The sequence below is a fragment of the Amia ocellicauda genome, chromosome 11, assembly GCF_036373705.1.
Source record: "Amia ocellicauda isolate fAmiCal2 chromosome 11, fAmiCal2.hap1, whole genome shotgun sequence".
NCBI classification, from domain to species: Eukaryota; Metazoa; Chordata; class Actinopteri; order Amiiformes; family Amiidae; genus Amia; species Amia ocellicauda.
In genome coordinates, this window is record NC_089860.1 from 6,507,611 (window position 1) to 6,530,463 (window position 22,853).

The 22,853-nt window shown below is 37.4% G+C and overlaps 2 protein-coding genes across 3 annotated transcripts; one reads left to right on the forward strand and one right to left on the reverse strand.

Annotated features, from left to right (window-relative positions):
- Positions 1-785: 785 nt before the first annotated feature.
- Positions 786-11,127, reverse strand: fam114a2 (family with sequence similarity 114 member A2). 2 transcript variants are annotated; one of them, XM_066716465.1, is made up of 14 exons: positions 10,998-11,127; positions 9,346-9,591; positions 9,068-9,167; positions 8,628-8,732; positions 8,312-8,424; positions 7,829-7,963; positions 7,532-7,690; positions 6,877-7,000; positions 6,527-6,612; positions 6,023-6,148; positions 5,486-5,625; positions 5,113-5,185; positions 4,679-4,732; positions 786-2,409 (listed from the first exon to the last, which is right to left on the reverse strand). In XM_066716465.1, the coding sequence occupies exons 2-14, from the start codon at positions 9,577-9,579 to the stop codon at positions 2,308-2,310; spliced, it is 1,551 nt and encodes a 516-aa protein (XP_066572562.1). In that variant the 5' UTR covers positions 9,580-9,591; positions 10,998-11,127; the 3' UTR covers positions 786-2,307. The 2 variants fall into 2 exon arrangements, with proteins under 2 accessions (XP_066572562.1, XP_066572563.1); XM_066716466.1 differs by having other exon boundaries at positions 9,346-9,609; positions 10,998-11,110.
- A 22-nt stretch (positions 11,128-11,149) lies between these two features.
- LOC136762873 (microfibril-associated glycoprotein 3) lies at positions 11,150-17,085 on the forward strand. The gene is made up of 3 exons (XM_066716467.1): positions 11,150-11,172; positions 11,424-11,827; positions 12,412-17,085. Exons 2-3 carry the CDS (start codon positions 11,551-11,553, stop codon positions 13,218-13,220), a joined length of 1,086 nt encoding a protein of 361 aa, XP_066572564.1. The 5' UTR covers positions 11,150-11,172; positions 11,424-11,550; the 3' UTR covers positions 13,221-17,085.
- Positions 17,086-22,853: the final 5,768 nt, after the last annotated feature.

The following is a 22,853-nucleotide window of genomic DNA, read 5'->3' on the forward strand; positions in this document are numbered from 1 at the left end:
ACCTCAACCAGAGCTTTGCCCTGGATAAGGATGTCTGCTAATAAATTATTATTATTATTATTATTATTATTATTATTAATAATAATAATAATAATAATAAAATAATAATAGTGGAAAATACAGGGCAGGCATGGATGCTGAATGCATAGTGGCTTAGCATTTTGGAGAAAAAAGCCTTAATTCAGATTAAGGGTGAGGTTTAAGTGTTTGTTCCTTCTAAAGCACAAAATGTCATTTTTAAATTGGTAAGGTGTGTGAATTGTTATATGCATCTGTATGCATTTTGTCTATTTTACAATCCTGTTTAATGATGCCAAAGAATGGTCAGAAGTTAAGAAGGAAAGTGTTGAAAATGGCCACATCTCTGAATAGCTGGATGGCAATATGAGACAGGAGTTTAGAAACCAATATTGGTGGAATTACAAATGAAGGTTTGAAGGCCTTTCAGAATCTTTCTAGATTCACCCAATATAATTTCCTCTTCACCTAAGCAGTACAGTGTTCCACTTCTTTACACACCACCTATACCGCATGCTTTATGCAGTTACTACAAGAAAAACATAATTATCTACTGCCCCCACCCCACCATAATTACTGATGACAGATAATCACTTTCAGTGTGAAGACATTCCATTTCCAGTGCATTTTCTAAATCGCTATGTAGTTTTGTTACATCAGAGAAAACAATATTTTAAGTATGACATGTAACTTGTTTTTCCGATCATTTCAAAATTTAAAAAATGGGGACACTCAATTACAGGAGAAAGCAAGTTTTAGGAAGCAGCTTGATTTTAAAAGAACGTTAGACGTCTTAAAGTGTGTTTTAATATTTACCAGGAAGCTTTTTGCACATGGAGCATTACAAAATATATTCCATTATAATTATTTTGGAATGAAAATACCAACAAATGAGCAGAAAGTTATATGATGTATAGTATACATACAATTGTAATTCTAGTCTGTGGCTCAAAATGTTGGACTGTGCAGTCTGAAGGGACACACATTGCTGATGTCCTGGCTTCTTTGACTAATGATTTTCCAATGAGCAATTAATGCTTACCTCTGCAGCAAAATGTTCCAATTATCTAGAGATCATTCCAAAACCATTACCTCTCCAGTTCTATTTTATCAACCCCCCCGAAAACCATACTTCATAAATCTCATTCACACCTGAAGACATTTAGAAAAAATAAATTTCTTATGCACCATACTTAATAATACATCAATAATAACTCTGGGTTCAAACACTTTAAATCTCCAGAAGTTCTGTTTTAGGAAAATGCTGCAATACCTAAGCCATTTTCATTTTGGGAAAATACAGTTTCTGACATTTTAATTTGACTTTTTCCATATCTTTTGAAATAGAATAGATTAAATATGAATGTTACACCCTTCTTTTGTAGCATTTTTTTTAACTTAATATAACACTGACAGTCACAAGAAACAAAAATAATACAGAAATAAAATAGAGAACACATACTAAACAAACCACGTGATATCTACAGCATGAAATCATGGCCACTATGATATGCTAATGTTCAGATCATCGCCACACAGATCTTGTTTTCCATGTACAAATTCCTTACTTCTATTTTATATGGCCCAATTTGTTTAGGAAGATATACTTTATTGTTCCTGCTAATGTATATTAAGAGAATGCATTACTATGGTAAAATTTATATTTTGCCATCAAACATAAGCATAACCATATGTAAAATAGCAGCTTTTAATAAAATGACTGAAAAAAGGACAATACTCCGTCATCATTATTTAACCTAATCAATAACCTGACCCTCACAGAATAACCACTTGATCTTAACTCCCAAGCAGTAAACAATGTGATAAAACTAGTAATTATCTGGAGTAAAGAAATAAAGGACATGTATCAAAAGAAGCAAATAGATTATTGATTTTAGCCGAATATAGAACTCGCTTAAAAAATATCGTAAGTATAATGTAGGTAAAAACAGAAACTTATTCTGTGGTTCAGAAGCAATCAAATTAAATCTCGTCTCCATCTCCATGTTGGATGTGAGGGATTCATGTTTAGCATAGGGCAATACAAACATTTTGGCAACCTAGTATCTAATACTAATGTTTCGTTCTTTTAACACACGTGAGGTACACAGATGTCAGGTATACAGAACAGGTTTACATTGCATTAGGTTTACTGACAGTCAGTTTGTCTCAAGTTGTATTAAAGTTAATGTAGCCGGGCCTGCTTCTCAGAAGATACAGAGGTATCTCCATTTTCCATTTGCAGTGGACTTCCCTTTAGCTTTGGCATGAGTGAAATCCAAGCATCGTTCACTGTTGTGCAGTGTTTACACTTGTCTGGATATGAGAAACCTCTAAGACTGGCAGTAACAGCTGGAAAGCATCCTGAATGTAAGAAGCACTGTTGGAAGCCTGGAAAACATAATAATAATAATAATTAAAAATAAAATAATTTATTTCTGAGAACATTAAGGAAAATCTTAATTAAAACTTGTCGAAGCCTGGAATCCACCATCCCAAAGGACCATGCATGCCAGTGAGTAAAGATGAGGCAACTAGGTAATGCACACGAGTAGCAAAACAAACTGATAGTTACACAAATAAAATAGAAAATGTATTGTTTTGCAGCTTTTATGGAAACAAAACTGATTACAAAAAATAACATATGGGTGCCTAGTTAATATATTTCAGCTCAATATAGGACAAAACATCGGGGTGTACAGCATTGTAATTTCAGTAAACATTGGCCTACAATAACCATAGATACTGGCATAAAGTGTGTGTGTTTATCTATATAGACACACACACTTTATAATTATAAAAATAAAAATAAAACACACACACATTTCACAAGTTATTTAATATTATATATACCTGTATTACTATTTTTATCTTATTTTTCCTGCACTTTTTCCATGAATGATGAAGGTATATGCAAAACAATTAAAATGTGCTGTATAGTATACATGGATTTTCAGTAATGATTAAATAATTGTTGTGTGAACGTCATTATTCGTATCAAAATTAGATTTGTAATTTCACAGGAATACAAAACTGCTCCCTGAATATTGATTACAATTAACATAATACAGCGACGGACAGAATAATAATTCCAATTTGTTCTTCTCTTTCTTAACAAATTGATCATATTTCTGACTGTCTACACTGGGAGTATAATACAATATAGTTTTATGTAAAACATATTTGTATGTGTTTATGTGACAGAGTGGTAGGCTGGCAGCCTTGAGCTGTGCCATTGTTTTGGATTGGTCCATTGTAATGCATAGCGAGAACAGAAAAACGTTGTTATTTCTGTATTTGTTCACTTCATTCAAACTGCTTGCTTTGCTTTTGGAGTCCATTAACATTTAAATCAACAGGTTAAAATTTTTAAATGTGTTCACTTGTGTCATTCATGTCTGGTGACATACAGAACCCTTAACAGGTTTACAGCTCTATCAGATCTATCCTGTCTTAGTAGTAATTGTTTTCTTGTCATTTTAATTAATTTTTGATCAGTATAGTAAATCTAAATAATAATAAAAAAATAAATCACACCAAATCAGAACTTGGAATGAAAAGTAATAATCAAAATACACTGATCAGCAATTACATTATGACCACCTGCCTAATATTGTGTAGGTCCCCATTTTGCCACCAAAACAGCCCTAACCCGTCGTGGCATGGACTCCACTAGATCTCTGAAGGTGTGCTGTGGTATCTGGCACCAAGACGTTAGCAGCAGATCCTTTAAGTCCTGTAAGTTGCGAGGTGGGGCCTCCATGGATCGGACTTGTTTGTCCAGCACATCCCACAGATGCTCGATTGGACTGAGATCTGGGGAATTTGGAGGCCAAGTCAACACCTTGAACTCGTGATTCATCAGACCAGGCCACCTTCTTCCATTGCTCCGTGGTCCAGTTCTGATGCTCACGTGCCCATTGTAGGCGCTTTTGGCAGTGGACAGGGGTCAGCATGGGCACCCTCACTGGTCTGCGGCTACGCAGCCCCATACGCAACAAACCAGCATTAACTTTTTCAGCAATTTGAGCTACAGTAGCTCGTCTGTTGGATCGGACCACACAGGCCAGCCTTCGCTCCCCACGTGCATCAAATGAGCCTTGGCCACCCATGACCCTGTCGCCGGTTCACCGCATTTCCTTCCTTGGACCACTTTTGATAGGTACTGACCACTGCAGACTGGGAACACCCCACAAGAGCTGCAGTTTTGGAGATGCTCTGACCCAGTCATCTAGCCATCACAATTTGGCCCTTGTCAAAGTCGCTCAGATCCTTACGCTTGCCCATTTTTCCTGCTTATAACACATCAACTTTGAGGACAAAATGTTCACTTGCTGCCTAATATATCCCACCCACTGACAGGTGCCATGATAACGAGATTATCAGTGTTATTCACTTCACCTGTCATTGGTCATAATGTTATGGCTGATCGGTGTATAGTAAAAGAAAAGGAAGAAAAATTCTCATAAATTCTAGGGTTGGTTATATTTACAATCTTGTAATAATACATTTGGATTTCAAAATTAATCAAAAAAGCTTTATGAATGCATGGCTTTTAGAAGTTGTAGTGCATCTATTCAATTCTCTATAAATAAAGAGTTCCTGCTGTCCCGTAGATAAATAAAATAAAGATGAGGCTTCAGGATAATGAAATACTAACCTCTAAAAAGACTCCTGTTATCAGTGGATTAAGGATGTCACCCTTTTCATTCGACTGCAAAACAAAACAGAATGCTCTCATCCATGTGATATATCACAGTCTTGATTTCAGAAATCCTGATTTTAGGTATAATGGCCCCTGATAGTAATTCAAAATAAAAACCTTAATATAAAATATAACAAAAAAAATCTTAATCAATATCTGATTGCAGGAAAAACACTCCTAAGTGAATACACTTTATTTAAGAGAGCAAGACAGTGGTCATTGGGCAGGTAACTTATGCCACCACTTAGCTAAAGCATTACATTTTCTGCTATTTACACATCTCTATATTATAGTTGAACATTTCCATAATACAAAGGACCTTTGCACTGATCTGTCACTTTGTAGAATGTTCTGTACAAATTGAGCAAAAATGAATGAGGTCCTCTTACCCCCACTGTAGCCAAACAAGTAGTAAACTTCTTGGACAGCAACGATATCTCTTTGCATAAAATGATCGTCATTCTGAAAAAGAAACGGTCCAAGTTAACATGGTCATTCTATGGGATGGTTTTGTTTCAATGAAATAAGGAGAAGGCAGCATAGAGTAGTGTAAGTAATAAAAACAAAAACAGCCCAGTTGCATTCATATTTCTTAAACATATGCACAATTATACTTATACCAAAGCAAAGCAAACATGAAAACATTTGCAAGCAGACTCCTAAAACAATGATCATGCCAGCAAGTCCTTCCTTTATTGTCCTCTCCTCACTTTACGGTTTTCTTTTGTTAATTAGGTAGTTAGCGGAGGCCGGGCGTCTTACTGTGAGAGAGCTTTGGCTTGTGCCAAGGCCATCACCTCCCGACTGCGACGGTGAAGGATCAGTTCGGCCACTTTGTGGAATTGTTCTATTGATCTGGCCGTCAGCTCAGCCAGGCTCCTAATTGCAGACGTGTGAATTTCCTGTAACGGACAAGCCAGGAATGGATCAGCACTGGGTACTGAAGGGCAAAGACCAAGAAAATATTCACATATTAATAATATGAAAAAAATATACATTGCTTAGAACAAACAGGCACTTGCATCATACAGAGCAGAGGTGACGACCCAGGGCTGTGAGAAATGGTACAGCAGAGGTTATAACTAAAACACCAATCACTAATTACCAGATAGTCATTTTGACCTATTAAGCTATATGACTGAGTGAATTGATGCATTAAGAGAAACAAACATGAAAATGGGTTTGTAGAGTCCATAGTTATGGACTACTTCTGATACAGAATACAATGGACTGTTTTGTGTTCTTTAGAGAGAAAAAAAGTCTGCAGCTCTCAATGGCATTCTTATTCTTCTCTCATACCTCCACAGTGCACTGAGCAACCACTTCTGAACTGACACCTTCTGTCGCTTCTTTCTCATCTTGCATCTTTGATTCTTCAGCTGGAACATTTATTTGAGAGATCCAATCATCTGCATTCTTTCTGGCCTAAACAGATTGTAATTATTGCAATTTTGCAGTGCCATTTCATCCATTGCAGCAACTAAACAGTGTTTTAAGTAGCAATTCTATTCACAAGAGCATATCAACTGTAAATATAGTATGGCAATATTTTCAGATATGGTGTCCCATAACTGTGTACATAAGTGTAAGTAAACTAATAACCTATTAAAAAGGAAAAGGGGGGGAAAGCTATCCTATTCATAGCATTTTAGATTTGCTTTATCCATTGTAAAATACTAATTTCCACTAGATGGCAATAAACCTACTTTAGTTCATTTTGGTTAAAACATTCACAAGCTTTGGCATCTGAAAAGACTTGTTTACAGTTTAGTCATCACATTTATAAATAAGAGGGAGACCTACTGTGCCAAGCTTCTCTGCCGTTGTTGATATGTGTAGTTCTGCCAAGACATCAGTTAATTCCTTCACAAATTCAGTGCCTTCATCATCTACAAATCCAGTAAAAAAAAAACGTTAAGATATTATGATATTCATAATAAATATTGTATATTTTCTTTAAGATATGTCCTCTAGTTACAAACAGCTGTTAAACTGGATAAGAAAGTTTCTAGACACACCCAACATAGGCTGGTATGAGATACAATTAAGTGCTGTCTTGAGGTGTGACTGAAGCCAGATCATCCAGTTCAACTACACTTATGAAAAGGCGACTATTTCCATCTTCTAACCTATAGGTTCAACTGAAATCGCACCTTTTCTATCGTCCTCTTCCTCGTCATCAAACTCTACCAATGAAAACGCTTCTTTGATAAGCTCCAATTCCTCTTTCATCTTGGCTAATTCCTCACCAGACCATGTAGTGAGAATAGATTTCACCTGAAACAATGATTCGCAGAGATCCCAATGTAATACAAATCAGTGTGTGAGGTGAGAATTTACACGGCTATAGCTGTGTTTCTGTCAAACGAAATAATGCAGGGAGACAGCAATATTGAAGCTGAAGATCCATAAGAAGCCTCCTTAAACTTGAATTAAAACTGAATAACTTAAAACTGCAGCAGTTTACCATTTTTAATGTTTTTAGGCTTTCGCTACAAATGTATTCTGTGGCTTTGAAATATCCTACAGGCAGTAAAGTTAAGGATTGTCAATCTGCTATATTGTTGCCTTGATTTTTATTTAACAATTTCCTGTCCAGAAAACACTATAAAAAGTAGAAATAAAATGCAAATAAAATTATCATATTAATTCTGTTAATAAGACATTTCCATACACAACAGCAGTAACTGAACAGTAAATGTGTACATTTGGAAACACTGGGTTATTACACTTTTCCATTGCAGATCTTGAAATGGCAATGGTAATATTGCACTTAGGGGGGAAGGGGAAACCATTTTAAATGCTTACCTTTGCATCACTTTCCCTGGACAGCAGCTCCAGCGCCTCCAGGTGAGACAGGCCCTGGAATTCATCGAACAGTATTCCATAATGGGCCTTCCTGTCCATGTCTGCCGACACCTGTTGAGCAGTCTGCTTCTCTTCTCTCTCTTTCGCTTCTCGTAAAACCTAAACAAGATTCAACAGGAGTCATTTTCACAACACACAACCTGTGCTAGGTTTCTTCTTATGACACTGTAGGTCTGTTTAAATTAGTCCAACATTATGGCTCATAACAACACACAAACAAGACAATAGTCCATTTACCTGGGATAAAGTCGACGTTCTAATCATCAGTCCTTTCGTTTTCTTAAACCCTGGATCACCCTCTGCTATAACATCCATAGTCTTTTTGCCTATGAACTCTAAGGCATCCAGACCACCAGTTATTACAGTCTTCCCCTAAGAGGTTAAATAAATAAATAAATAAACACACACACACACACACACACACACACAAACATAAACATAAACATAAGAGCTGGGTTTAAGCTTCTCTTTAATTGTAACCTAAGGACAGTTATAACAGTTGAAAGAGTTTAAGTTATCCCACAGTGGACTAAAAACACACTATATACTGCTGTGTGCTGTCCTGTATTTAGATCTGCCCCTCTTAGTACAATGCTGATACAAGACTTTTGTCAACTTGGATGCAGTTCCAAGCATTTGTTCTTCTCAGCATCACAGGGTATTTAAAAGCCCCTTTCACACAGTAAAAAGTACAAAATCTGAGCAAAACTCTATACTTACTGTGCTCTGAACAACACTGGAGAAAGAGGAAAACATCCCCATCGCCCCTCCCATTGCAGAAGCACCGGAACTTTCTTTAGAAGTGCTGGCTTCTTCCCTGTTTAGTTCACCCACTGTAAAAGAAAGCTTACAATCAACACTGGTTGATTTTATTCTCTTCAGCCACTTACAATACTATCTACACATTTCTAGGGCGTGTGAAGGAAATATTCTTCACTTCCATTAAATCAATATATTTAATGTAAAAAGGCTTCATATGTCAATTTAGAAATGTATGTTATCATATATATATACACATTATAAAATGCACGGTCACCTTCTTGCGTTTCATCTTCTTCTTTGATTTGCGTGGAGAGATCTGTAGGGTTTGGTATCCCAAGCGATGTTTCTGCTTTTTCAATAACCTGGGAGATTCCTTGGCCTTTAGGAAGGACGGCATTAAGATAAATACAGAGCTGTCTGCAGTGAGGTCATAAAGTTACCTGGCACCTGGCAGAAGCTGTTGTCACAGAAAAGCGATTCAACTAAAAATGTCTTGCATTCGCTCCTTATACTTACTGAGGGTTTTTGTGGAGATTCAAAGGTGAACCAACTAAGGCCTGTAAAGACGACTGCGTTTTGTGTGGAGGGGCACCTGGTGATATGGCAGCCAAAGGCCCATTTTAGTGTGCCATTACAGTGACACGGACTGCAGAGGTTTAGTTTTTACTATTCGTAATGATCACCCATGCAGAATATCCTCTCTCATTAACTCACCCATATTGGCCACCGTGGCTGTGGCACTGGACAGGAGAGACTTGCCCCAGCTCCCCCAATAACCCCAGCCCCCCTGAGACACAGAGGTTGAGCTGGTATCCTGGATTTGGAATGAAGACAGAAAAATTAATACTAGTAATACTATACTATATTCCAATAAATCACCCCCCAACACTGTGGAAGTGGCTAGTTCCCTCAGAACTTGGTATAAACACAGGCCTATGGGATTAGAATCTGCATTATGTTCTGTGAAAAACGAGATTGACTTATTATTTCACCTTTTGGGCTTCCTCTGCCTGTTTCTCCACTTGCTGCTCTGTTGGATCAAGAGGAGGTTTGCTTTCGGGTCTTTTGCGGGTCACGCGAACAGGCGTCTCTTCTGCAACACCCTGCTCACATGCCTTATGGGCATCACCAGCATCAGCTGCTGGAGAGGGAGTGTGCTCTACAGAGTCCATCTCTGAGATTCCCCTCTCTACTGCAGGGTCACTGGAGCTTCCACCTTCTGACATCCTAAAACATTCCTGCAAGATAAAACAAAACTGTTCAAATTCACAACATGTGCTTCATTTTGCCTTTTGCTGCTCTTGCCTAGAAATAGGCTGCTATCTTTCTAACTTATAATCATCACAAAATACAGATGTACATATTTCAGAAATACAATTACGTTTTTTTTTTATATAGAGTACTTTATATAACAGGATTCCTAACTGAAGATTCTATTCAGGGGTAAGTGTGAGAAGAAATGTGATATCATGGTTAAAGCAGTGTCAGTTGCAGTAGGGGAATTACCTAAAATACAACTACAATTAATGTAATTTGAAGTACAGGAATTACAGATAAAATACAAGCAATAGCAGGGTGCAAAAAGGTGGGGAGGTGATAAGTGCAAGTTAAGAAAATGCATTAAACTTTCAGTGCCATTATGTCCAATGGAGAGTATGAACAGTTGTATCAATGAGACAATAAAAACAAGGTTTTATTTCCCACCTTTAAAACAAACTAAATTAGGAGCCTGCGTCATCATCAGTTTGTGTGTGTGTGTGTGTGTGTGTGTGTGTGTGTGTGTGTGTGTGTGTGTGTGTGTGTGTGTGTGTGTGTGTGTGTGTGTGTGTGTGTGTGTGTGTGTGTGTGTATACATATAGTAGCAATCTTGAGCCTCGCTAAAAGGCCTGGACTTTTTAGGGATGCGGTAAGATCGGTGCATTGTGGCGTGGGATAACAGGGTTCGAGTCCCCAGAACACCCCGGGGGTTGTTACATTGGTGTTAGCAGTGGGATACCGAACATGCGTCAGGCCACTCTCGGTGGAGAGGTGGAAGAGCAGTGTGAAAGTCGTTACAATATATACACACACACAAGAAGTATAAAAGTAATTTGTTCAGGTTGATGTTACTGACGACAGAACAGATGATTTGCTATGCAGAGACATAACATGAGCAGAAATATCTATTTTAAAGCACACGTTTGTGTAAGTATTCTACAAAGCAGTAGGCAATCCGATGTTATAAATCACAAGTGACGTACTAATTAATAAGTGATTACACATCACTCGAGTTTAGCAGTGTATTTAATTAAATGTCCACGAATAACACAAATACACCGATATGCAGTCACATTAAAACGATTTATTCGCATTAGTAAGCCTATATAGCTAGTACAAATTAAAGATAAACCCTTGTAATTGCACACATCGATAGTTTCTGTAGCTTAAGAGGTATTAATAATGTCATCCTTATTAACATTAAAATAAAGTGGATACAATACATCTGAACTAAATGTAATCAGATTTAGTGTTGAGATCATACTCCTGCTTTTTTGACGACCTGAACGGTATTCCAGTAGCTGTCATAATACATACTACTAGTCCCACATAAAATTTTCACAAATCATAAAATCCCTGCCACAAAAAATCAATAATGCTACAATACCTATAATGCAATTGCAGTGATGTGCGTCCTGGGCACCAGATGTTGTATTCTCAGCCACGTCACTGGACTTTGGAAACCATTCCTTCTTTTCCCTTTTGTATTTCACCTTTTAAAGTAGGAAGTACACAATATTTCATCATTTCCGTTTCCGGTGTAGATCAGGAAGCGCACGAAGGTAATTTTAATTATTGTACGTTGTGATTTTGTTTGTTTTGCTTTTCAAGTTTGCTCTGTTTTGATGCTAATGTATAGTATCAACACATATATATTCAATTTTATATATGCCAACCTAGTGTGCAATATGAATAGCAGCAAAGTGTTATATATATATAGTGTTAAATAAAATTGAAGTATCTATATTGACAAAATTATTACGCAGTGGTTATATTTATTCCGTTTTTAAATAACACGAATGTCGTTTGACAGGTATCACAGAAGTCAAGGAAGCTCGAAAGTAAAATATTTCCTGGTTTGCTGGTAACGACCTGTTTTTATTGTTGTGCACTTGAATGGGTTTTGGTTTCGTAGTGGTAGTTGTCACGTCTGTTTTGATATGTTGCTGAAACAGCGGGGGAATCCGGTGCTTTTCATTTTCCTCGGGTGCACTGTGGTCTGTTTCACTGGTGCACAAAGAGCAGCTGGATTTAGAACTGAGCCGCCACAGAACAAGTCGCATATTCCCGAACAGCGCCTGGCCAATCTCCCAGCTCTCCGGGAGGTCGTTGTAAAGGAGGGATCCAGTACTTTAATTGAATGCAACGTGACTGGAAGCTATGAGGATATACTGTGGTACAACTCCAAGGGACACATTCTGGATGAAGAGGAAGGAGGTGAGTGACCCATGAAGAACTATATACCCAGTGCTTTCGCAGTGCCAATCTTTGAGTGTGGCGCAATTTTGTAGATGCATGTGATTACACTCGACCTTTGGTATTCCAGCGTTACATTTAACGGATTTAATGGATCCCAGTGTATAGGGGGGGGGGGGGGGGGGGTGCATATGATCTAACTATATTTGAAATTGATGTTTGTGTTTTTTCATTTGGATGTACTCATAAAAACCATACATACTTATTTAATAAAACAATTATCAAATGCTACTTTTTGTGTCGGTACATGTAACTGCTCTCATATATATATATATATATATATATATATATATATATATACATATATATATATATATATATATATATTATAGTTCAGGTGATTGGGAATTAATTTCAGTTCAGTCCATATAGACTGTGGATATTGAAGTCCTTGCTCCTTTCATTGCTATACATTGGCAGCCCTGTAAACGAAAAGCTTGTGCCAAGTCACACAGAAACTGCGTATTATCTTTTTGTAGTACTATTGCATCTTAAATATGTTTACCTTGTGAATGCTGAAATTAAATTTGTTTTGCTTTCTTCAGGAGGAAAATGGTTGATCCTAGACAAAGGCGTCTTAAACATCACAACAGTGAGTTTTGAAGACCGAGGCAGGTACACGTGTATAGCCTCGGGCTCCTCAGGGACCTCGAACTATACCATCACCTTACGAGTGGCGTACACCCACAGCGGCCTTGGCTTCTACTATGTCATAGTGTGCCTGGTTGCCTTCACCATCACCATGATCCTCAATATCACCCGGCTCTGCATGGTCAGCAGCCACCTGCGCAAGACAGAGAAAGCCATCAATGAGTTCTTCCGGACCGAGGGGGCCGAGAGGCTGCAGAAGGCCTTCGAGATTGCCAAGCGCATCCCCATCATCACCTCGGCCAAGACGCTGGAGTTGGCCAAAGTCACCCAGTTCAAGACCATGGAGTTCGCCAGGCACATCGAAGAGCTTGCCAGGAGCGTACCCCTGCCGCCCCTCATCCTCAACTGCAGGGCTTTCGTGGAGGAAATGTTTGAGGCCGTCCACCTCGACGACCCTGACCGGCCCAGGAAAGCAAGCAAGCATTGCCAGGCTATTGATGGATGCCCGGAGGTGGGGCAAGAGAGTATTTATACTGTCCAGTCAGGGGTCCAAGAGAGTGCTGCCCGAGAAGGAGATTTGGAATATGGGTTTCCTCAGGAGCAAGGCCAGGAAATACAAGTCTCTGTTCATCTGCAATTGAAACCGCCCGAGGTGGAGGTTGATTGCAATAGTCATGGCCCTGAAGACAGTGATGATGAGATGGCTGTTTCCATGCTAGGCACCACTGGTCCTAAATGTGTCATTTATGAAAGTCACATCTAGGCCTTGAGGGCTGAAGACCAGCACGTTTTTAAGATTCCTTTAAAACATTTACCCACCAAGATGTTAAATTCAAGTTGAAGTATACAAATTGTCGGAGGGGTAATGGCTTTTGACATTTACCTGAATAAATGGCTCTTGCTTACCTTTTTCCAGTCAGGTGTGAAGAGAAAAAACAAAATGGGCCAGCTGCCTTGTGCATTTGGAGATTTCCTTTTGTATTTGTCTTTACTGATGTTGCTGCTACTCCTTCATCCTCCAAATGTGTCCCTGCTCATGACAAAATTCTCCTCTCCCACCCAAGTTGGTCTGAGACAAACTGCCAGATTTTCATGCCATGAAATTAGTGATTTGAGTCAAAAGACATTATTGAAATTACCCAACAGGCTTTGAAATCTTTATGGTGCAGTCCAAAATGTACTTCCCGTTTTCCTTCCCATGTGGACAAGCTCTTCTAGCTTTTTTTTTAATTATTATTATTTTTAAGCTTTTATGGCATGCAAAATTCACTGTGCACTTATGCACCCTGTTGATGAGGTCTAGTCTTTTAAGAAAATGATTACAAAAGCCTTTCAAAACCTCAAATTTAAATTGGAAAATGAATGGAGAGCATAGAAATTAGGCCCCTGAGGCCTGGGTATGTGCATTGCTGTAGTTATAAATTCAGATGACATACATTTATTGTTATTTGTAAATGTTTTTTTAATTCTGTGGAATTACGGAATAAAGATAGGCCTACATGACACTTCTCTTAGACATGGTAAATGCATTGTTTGATTGTGGCAAAGACCACATTAATCTGGATAATCCTATACAATTATTCATCCCATTCATTTTCAAATGTTCAATTAATGATAATGTGGGAGAAACCAGGCTTTGTGTGCCATAGTATTGAAATGTCTTTTGAATTGAGAGAATTTTGTTTACAGCCATATTGTTAATCTTTGATGGTGTTTTCACTGAAGGACCATTAATTTGTGTAAGAAAGGTGAATGATTTACTTTGGCACTGCCTTTATGTGCCACAGATCCATTCTGTATTATTTTTTATTCAGTTCAGTTACTCCAGAATAATGTAGTATAGTAGGGTAATAAAATGCAATACCATTCCCTTCCCAGCAGATGGTAGGCTACCATTGTGCTGAAAGCTGGTACATACAGTACTTTCACCCATACCATCTGTTGATCTAAAATAATAATCTCGCATGGGGGAAAATAAAGTAGATTACATTATTCTTTCTCAGATATTAAAATATAAAACCTCCTGTTTTGCCTCCAATTGCATTCCAGTTTATCCAAAGAGCCTTTTAAATTCCCAGAAAGCATGCAAACCAGGATTATTTTTCCCACTGTTACATATTTAGACATAGGATATCACTTCCCTTCTGTTAAATAGAAACCTCTACTGATAACATTTTTAAAATGTGTTTTGTGATTAACTTCGATACTGTAATGTTACATTTCCATTAACATGAATGGTTGGTTTTATGAATTAGACTGTTTTATAGATTTTTGTATCTTGTATTTGTATTTGTGTAGGACTCTGGAACATATACAGCTCTGGAAAAAATTAAGAGACCACTGAAAAATTATCAGTTTCTCTGGTTTTACTATTTATAGGTATGTGTTTGGGTAAAATGAACATTTTTGTTTTATTCTATAAACTACTGACAACATTTCTCCCAAATTCCAAATAAAAATATGAATGGAATAGAATGGCTGCCATACATGTAGAAATGCTGATTTTTAGAAAAAAATTGCAGTGCTCTCAATTTTTTTTCCAGAGCTGTATAATCAGTGTGGTGCAAAATTATAAGTGAATCTAGTACTTGTTTGGTGTTTTCTGGGAGGGGTATACAACAACATCGACTGATGTGATTGACACTTGCAATCGATGAACAACTGTATGATGTAATGTTGTTTAATCGGCAAAGTGAGAAGAAATGAGTGAAACTTATTCACCTGGTGAGAGAGTCAGATAAATCCTGAAAACAAGGTCATGAGAAAATATTCCTCTTCTCTCCAGGTGAATCATTTTCCTTATGTTTTTCCACCCCCATGGTTGACTAATCAGTATATTGCAGCTGTTTTTCAGTTTCAACTGTCAATCACATTATATATTCTCATTTTTAAAAATATATATATATCACACACACACAATTTCATTGAGGGGAATATTATGATTTAGGAACAAGGGACAAGGAATAGATTTAAATTGTCACAAGTTCCATGCATTTCTAAACTGAGACTGAATATTTTTTCTTTGCATCCAAGGAAATCTTTATAATGCTACATCTTTACATTCAGGTTGTTCCAGAATTTGTGATTTCTGACATATTAGCTGAAGAGGTGAATCTGAGAGCACTGCACATATTTGTAAAATACTGCAATTTTTTAAGTAGGCATTTGTTCAGGTATAAACGTAAGTGGGTTCTTCTGTGTGTGAGATATGTGCTTTCTCATGAAACTCGGATAGGACAGATAATGTTGATTTTCACTATTGAACTTGTCTTACTTAATAAAATAGACAAGCAGTTTTCCTTAAATAGAAGAAAAGGAATATTATTTTAAAATGGGTGAAACTGATCTGTGTTTTCAGAGAAACTGGGGAGCTTGTTGTTGCCGTAGTGACTTGAAGTTGTGGTTGCCATAGTCTCCCTGATATGCCATAATTGTTACAGAATTTCTCTAATGGCTGTGGTACAGACTGTGTCACAAATGCAAAGTGTTCAGGCTCATTTGAAAAAAGTAATGGACTTTTGGTTTTCAGGTTGAATTATGGTGGTGCTGATGTCATGTCATGTTATTCAAGATGTACAGGGCCACTACCAAGTAACCAATTCTGTGGTGCAGGTTTTTTCAGATTTTGATAAATAAATGGCATTGAGGGCTTTGTACCAGCAGCAAGCTTCTCTTGAGATTTGACTCAAACGTGTTGTAATAAGGTGTATATTAGGCACTGAATTCAGCCAGCATATTCTTTGTTTCAACAGACTTAGCAATTCCTTAGGTGGTGAAATTGCCTTTTAAACTGGTGCATATTTGAACTTGGGTGCTATATTGTGTTTATTTCCTGGGGTTGTATGAGAGTATGACAAGAGTAAAATATATATATATGAATTATGAATTGATGATAACTGTCCATTGACTACTATTCTGGAAGCCACACAGGAGTTGTTTGAAACACTAAACCTATCCAATTTCTCTTCTGGGTATATGACTATGATTATATGATCAACCTGAACTGAGATCCTGCAGCGAACGCATTACCTTGGATATATTCTGTTCGGTGTAAATCAAATATGAGTTGGTTTGTTATGAGAGACCAATTTAGTCAAAGTCAGTCTGAAGGAAATGTTTACTGTGATCACTTTATTTGTATAATAGACTAAAATGATGGTTCTGAATAACTGGTAAAAATCCCTGATATGACTAAATCCAAAATAATGTGCAGCCAATTCAGTGGGTAAGAGTTTCTTCAACAAGCTGTGAAAAAGTTATACAAATAATGAGAGACTGTGCATATTCAGCAAATTTTGGGGTTTGTTGTTATGTCCTTATTTAAAACACTTTTTTGTGTGCTTTATATGTCATATTTTGTTCATAAAATATCTACGTCTCCGAATTCACACCTGTGAAGCAGAACGCTTTTTAAAAATCATTACCATACTGTTCACATGCAAAGATGAAGAATTCACTTATGTGTGGCTTCTTTAGATATTCAGGTGGTTGTGTGACTACAGTATGCTGTAAATGATCATTGTGACTAACTTAATGTACTGATTGTTCTGAACTTTGGTGTGGTGTTTGTGTTAATCCTAGATTAATGTCTTTCTTCAATAAAGTCTGAATATTTTTGGAAATAACAATTTTGTTTTTTGTTTTATTCGCTTTGTTTGAAGATAATACTGACAATGCTTTTTTTCTCATGCTTTCAATAACATCTGGAATGTTATGTTAATGGACAATAAAAAGCATTAATGTTCTATATGCAGATAAATCCATTTTTATGGGAAGACTAAAATTAAGTATTAATAAGTCTTAAGTTTATTCTGGTGTTGTATGTTGTTCTTGATGTTGTATGTTACCAATTTCCTTAGAGAGATCATTAATAATGAACAACAATTGAAGGTGACAGACCACTTGGAGGACAGAATGCCAAGCATATGTGTACTAATGATTGTTCACAAATACATTAAAAAGAAATAGCAATAAAATGTATATTATAAAATGCTTCATTTTCATACACATTTTCATTCCGAAGACTGTCCACATGATTAGGACTACCAGTGTGCCTCATTTTGTTGGTATTCACTTAAGAAAAAATTAAATTTGGTTTGTTGTAGCCCAACTACACACTTCTTATGTACAACACTGCAGTAAGTTTCTTCTTCAACAGCCCAAATACATGCGGTTTGTGTGTGTGTATGTGTATGTGTGTGTGTGAAGTCATTGTTGAGAAATATTCAATGCAGCAATAAAAATCAACTACTTGTCTTTTTCCCCCTTCATTTGGCTTGAAACCCTGGGGAATGCCGCTACACACTCAGAAGATGTCTGGAAGTGTCAAAGTAATGGGCTATTTGCATAACTTTTATTATGCAGGAGGACGGAGTGATTGGCAAGCAGTCATTAAAGCAAGTCATATGTGGAACGTGTCCTGATGGAGAACTGAATAAGACAAGATGACTTTTACTTAAAATTATAAGCAGTCACAGCAGACAGGGTTGAAAATATCCCCAGCTCCCTAAGTAGTGTTTTCTGTACTAAACAATGAGGCTTGGAAAAACCCAGTCTCTTGACTTTGCAAGTTGAGAGGCTGCTAAAATATTGCAAAATTGATGTCTGCAGCCCAGAAGAATGTATTACCTGCATCTATATAATGACAAAGTATAATTTATTAGCTGCATTGATTATTTATTTTCTGGATATCATTAGATTAGTCATTTTATGCTAGGTTAGAAAGAAAAAAACAATTGGTACTTTCCATCGCTTGACTTCCCTCGTTTTGATTTAATAATGGGCACTGTACAGTGTCTAACAGCCTCTTTAGAACTAATGACAACGGTTAGTCACTGCCATTAGGTTCCTGCAAAATTTCAAACTGACATACACCACTTCCTGGCAGTGTCAAATTAAACTGAACGATCTGGTTATTTCCAGAGGTCTTTTAAGTGCTCAGCTCCACAATAAATACATACAAACATAGGTGTTTATAATGTTGGTCTATCCAAGCAACAGTGTTATGAAAAAGGCGCATTGTGAAGCAATACAATTGGGCACACATAAATATGGGACCAATTTGAACACTCCAGTGGACAGTGACAGGACACACCAGGAGGCAGCTCAGTGTGACCACTATTTATGTCTATGCTGGCTTGCATGTATAGAAGGCTACAATATACAGCTGCAAGAAACACTGCAGTGTTCAAGAGGGTGATATGATGTTTGATGCAATGATCCACACTGTCCCATTTGTAAGTGGACCAGATTTTATTGCTGCACAGTGCACAGATTGTTAATAGATCATATTTATCAATTAACTAAATGCAAAGTGAGTGAACAGAAGAAAATTCTACATCAAATCAATATTTGGTGTGACCACCCTTTGCCTTCAAAACAGCATCAATTTTTCTAGGTACACTTGCACACAGTTTGTGAAGCAACTCACCGTTCTCATGATCATTGAAACACCACGAGGTGAGATCTTGCATGGAGCCCCAGACCGAGGGAGACTGACAGTTATTTTGTGTTTCTTCCATTTGCGAATAATCGCACCAACTGTTGTCACCTTCTCACCAAGCTGCTTGGTGATGGTCTTGTAGCCCATTCCAGCCTTGTGTAGGTCTACAATCTTGTCCCTGACATCCTAGGACAGCTCTTTGGTCTTGGCCATGGTGGAGAGTTTGGAATCTGATTGATTGATTGCTTCTGTGGACAGGTGTCTTTTATACAGGTAACGAGCTGAGATTAGGAGCGCTTCCTTTTAGAGAATGCTACTAATCTCAGCTCGTTACCTGTATAAAAGACACCTGGGAGCCAGAAATCTTGCTGATTGATAGGGGATCAAATACTTATTTCCCTCATTAACATGCAAATCAATTTATAACTTTTTTGAAATGCGTTTTTCTGGATTTGTTTGTTGTTATTCTGTCTCTCACTGTTATATATATAATTTCATTGATGGATAGATATAGATAGAGGTTTAGAAATATATACACAGACTACTCAATAAAGTTAGCTGGCCTATTCTTGAAATGTATATATATGTATATACAGCTTAACATTTATACATCTGATCCGTAGATTATAATATACAGTGCCATCATAATATTGCCTTCTGTATTTTAATATTAGTCTCATGTAGTCTTACATGCATTATAGAGCCATCACAATTACACAATACATTTCCACTACCTGAACTTCCTTCAGTCAGGAATCTTAACTGTTTTCTCAAGGCTAAATCAACACTGTATTGTTTAATGAGCAAAAATTATGAAATAAAATTAATGACAGAGTAACATTGTTCAAATGATAGATGTGATTTGACTACAACTGTGTGTGTTTGTGAGTGTATAATTTAAATTGTATGTATCATACTGAATATCAAACATAAGCTTGCACCAAATGTTAATCAAATTCCTGATTGAAGTAGATGATTGAGAGGTAAATTGCAGGTGTTATTTATATGATCCATATGACAAGAAATCCCTCAGGTTCAGCTTTGGTGATAGTAGTGAAACATGGGCCTCAACAGGAGCATGTCCTGCTTATCCCTCTCACTTAACAATTACTGTTAAACTGCCTTTGCCTCCGATTCAACCATAAAGTGAAGCTGTCATGTTGTAATGGAAAATGTCTTGTTGAGTCATAGCCTGGAAAATCTGATAGAAAACCTGGCATGGCTGAAGAGCTGGTAATTATATGTAGCTCCTTTCCAGAACTGATGCTACTTAGTAGAAAAGGCGTTGCTCAGCATTGCCGTCTTTCCATCAGTGCCGACAATTGATTGTGCTCTCCTTATCTCACGGCTGTCTGCAGAAATTTATAGCCATCCTGACACTGATTCTCCTCTTCATAAATCCTTTCAAGAGTTTGTTGTATGTTGGCCAAGTAAATCATTCATAATCTGTCAAATTAGGGCAGGGTCTCATTATACATATATAAATACCTATTGCCTGCTTTTGGAAAACTAGACGTTAGTGGGGGAATAAAATATTTCAGCTGAATCCAACTTTAAAGAAAGCCCTACTGCAAGTAATTTGATACTCTAAATCTTCAATTTTTAAGTTTCTCCACCTTCATGAGCTGCTGTAATGTATGAGAGTCAGGTGCACCATATAGCCTATTATGAATCTTACTGTCATTGAATAAGATGAAAATAGAAGGCTGGTTTCTTATCCATTTTAATATGTTTTTTTGTTTGTGTGTTTTGTATTGTGTGCTATTATGATGTGTATTGCATATGATGTTACTATGTTGATTGTATATGTAAAATCTCTCTCTCTCGCATTATATATATATATATATATATATATATAGCATTTCACATTAGGTGAATTTTCCACAAAACTAAACATATTATCTCCCTCTCTTATTATTTTGAGCACATCACATTTTCGACACTCTAAAGAAGTGGTTGGCAGCCTTCATTTTTGTGTATCTTCAGCTTTTGTCTAACCTGGTTTCCTGAACTGAAGCACTTTGAAAACCACCTGATTCAAGTACAGCCAGTTACAGAAAAATGATTAAGTAAACCCAGAACTGATTTTTATATCATCAATCTGTTCATACCAAGTTGGATTAGTTGTGCAGAAAACTAAGTGACTGTAAATAAATAAATGTTAACAAACAAACTTTTCTACTTTGGAAATCAGACCAACTTTAATGCAGTTAACTAATACTATGCTTTTTTCCTTTGTTTTCCTTCATGTCTGTTAATTGTTCGCCCCAGGCATTGAGTTGCAAGAAAACATACTGTTGCTAAAGGCAGCTTTAGGTTACAAAAGTGAACTTTGTCTTCCATACTGTTCTCCCATGCTTCCATAGCAGGGAAATAATTTAATCATCTAAAAATGAAATGGTTAACAAACAGAAATTCACAAAGAAAACAGCAAAATATTAAAGTTCACACTTCTCTTTTAAGGAAGTTATTTTTGAAAAATTTAAATTGCAATAGAGTAAGCAAGACTTGTGTTATACACTGAAGTGTCACAAGCTAAAGCTGGAGATAGCAAGGGAATACAAATCGACTACACTACCCAGGTTTAATGAGGACCGTGGCTCAAGCCACCCAACCTTTTCCCCGCAGAGGCACGGTTCAGGACCCCAGTACACCACGACAGACACAGGTAAGTTTAATGTAATTGTTTTATTTTCAGAATCAATTAAGAGGTTGAATACTACATACAGGGCGAGAAGTCTGTACTCAGTAGAAACAGGGGAAATAACAATTTATAAAACCTATTTAAAATGCCTTTAATAGCCCCAGCGTAATCACTATAATAACCCTACCCAAATGAAACACAGGAGCAAAAATAAATAAATCAATAATAAGGATCCTAATTAAAAGGGCAATCAAATATCTAAGACTTTGCCCTGTTGAATTCAGGAGCATAAAGTGAAGGATGTGCAACACTGACCCTTTGCTTGTCCCCACAGACAGCAACATCACAAACCACCACCACTAGGCGAGTATGGTATTGGGACTGTGGGATTTGTTCTTCACAAGCCTATAGACCCCGTTCACATTTGAGATTTAGGCCGGCCCAGGGCCACCTTAACTCAAATGTGAATGGGGTCAAAGATTTAAGGCAGCCCTGGGCCGGGTCAAAACTAGTCCCGTTTTTTGACCCAGCCTAAATCTTTTGAGGGACCTAAAGGAGACCTAAATGTGAATAATTTTAACCTCAATGTTTATTTCTTGAAGGTGATTCAAACCAAACGGCTGCTTCCGCCTGGTGACGCGATCCCAGTACTGCACTTTGTCCGGCTGTGCCTCTCTCTCTCTCTCTTCTCTTGTCTTCTCTTTTCCGGTGCATGCAACCTGGAGGAGGGCAGAACTGCAACCCTGTTGTTAGAGATACTCCAGCTGATGGAAACAGGCGAGTCTGGCAGTCTGCAGTTATAGTCAGGGATAACAGTCAGTATACAATCCAGTAATTGTATACTAATTGTATTCCACTATGGTAAGAAAACAAAGGGAAACTGCTAGTAGGAAAGTCCTGAAATGTTTGTACCTCAATGCCAGTATAAGGAACAAGATGTTAGACCTAGAAGCCACAGTGCTGGTGTGTGACTATGATGTTGTAGGAGTGACAGAAACATGGCTTATAGAAAATGATGGGGATGAATACAAGTTGAAAGGATACACACAGTTAAGGAGAGATAATTGCAGAGGTGGTGGGATAGCATTATATGTCAGAAAAACACAAATTAGATCCTGATAACTAAATGGAATCTCTGTGGGTTAAGTTATCAGATTTCCTTGGCTCATCAGCGTGTGAACTGGTTTACATCAAAGTGGCAGTCTTGAGGATGGCACCGAGAATGGGCCAAATAGCTTGGAATCCCTGCTGCGAGTAGTCTGGGGAAGGGGGCCTGTAGGTAATAAAAACTCTTTGAAATGGACGAGAGC

Excerpts from the sequence above, each read along its gene's own strand:
- fam114a2 (XM_066716465.1), bottom strand. The coding sequence starts at position 9,579 with ATGTCAGAAGGTGGAAGCTCCAGTGACCCTGCAGTAGAGAGGGGAATC. Across the intron at positions 9,168-9,345 it reads AGGCAGAGGAAGCCCAAAAG|GATACCAGCTCAACCTCTGT; the intron begins GTGAAATAATAA and ends TTCCAAATCCAG. Across the intron at positions 6,613-6,876 it reads GGAAGAGGACGATAGAAAAG|ATGATGAAGGCACTGAATTT; the intron begins GTGCGATTTCAG and ends CTGGATTTGTAG.
- LOC136762873 (XM_066716467.1), top strand. The coding sequence starts at position 11,551 with ATGTTGCTGAAACAGCGGGGGAATCCGGTGCTTTTCATTTTCCTCGGG. Across the intron at positions 11,828-12,411 it reads TCTGGATGAAGAGGAAGGAG|GAGGAAAATGGTTGATCCTA; the intron begins GTGAGTGACCCA and ends TGCTTTCTTCAG.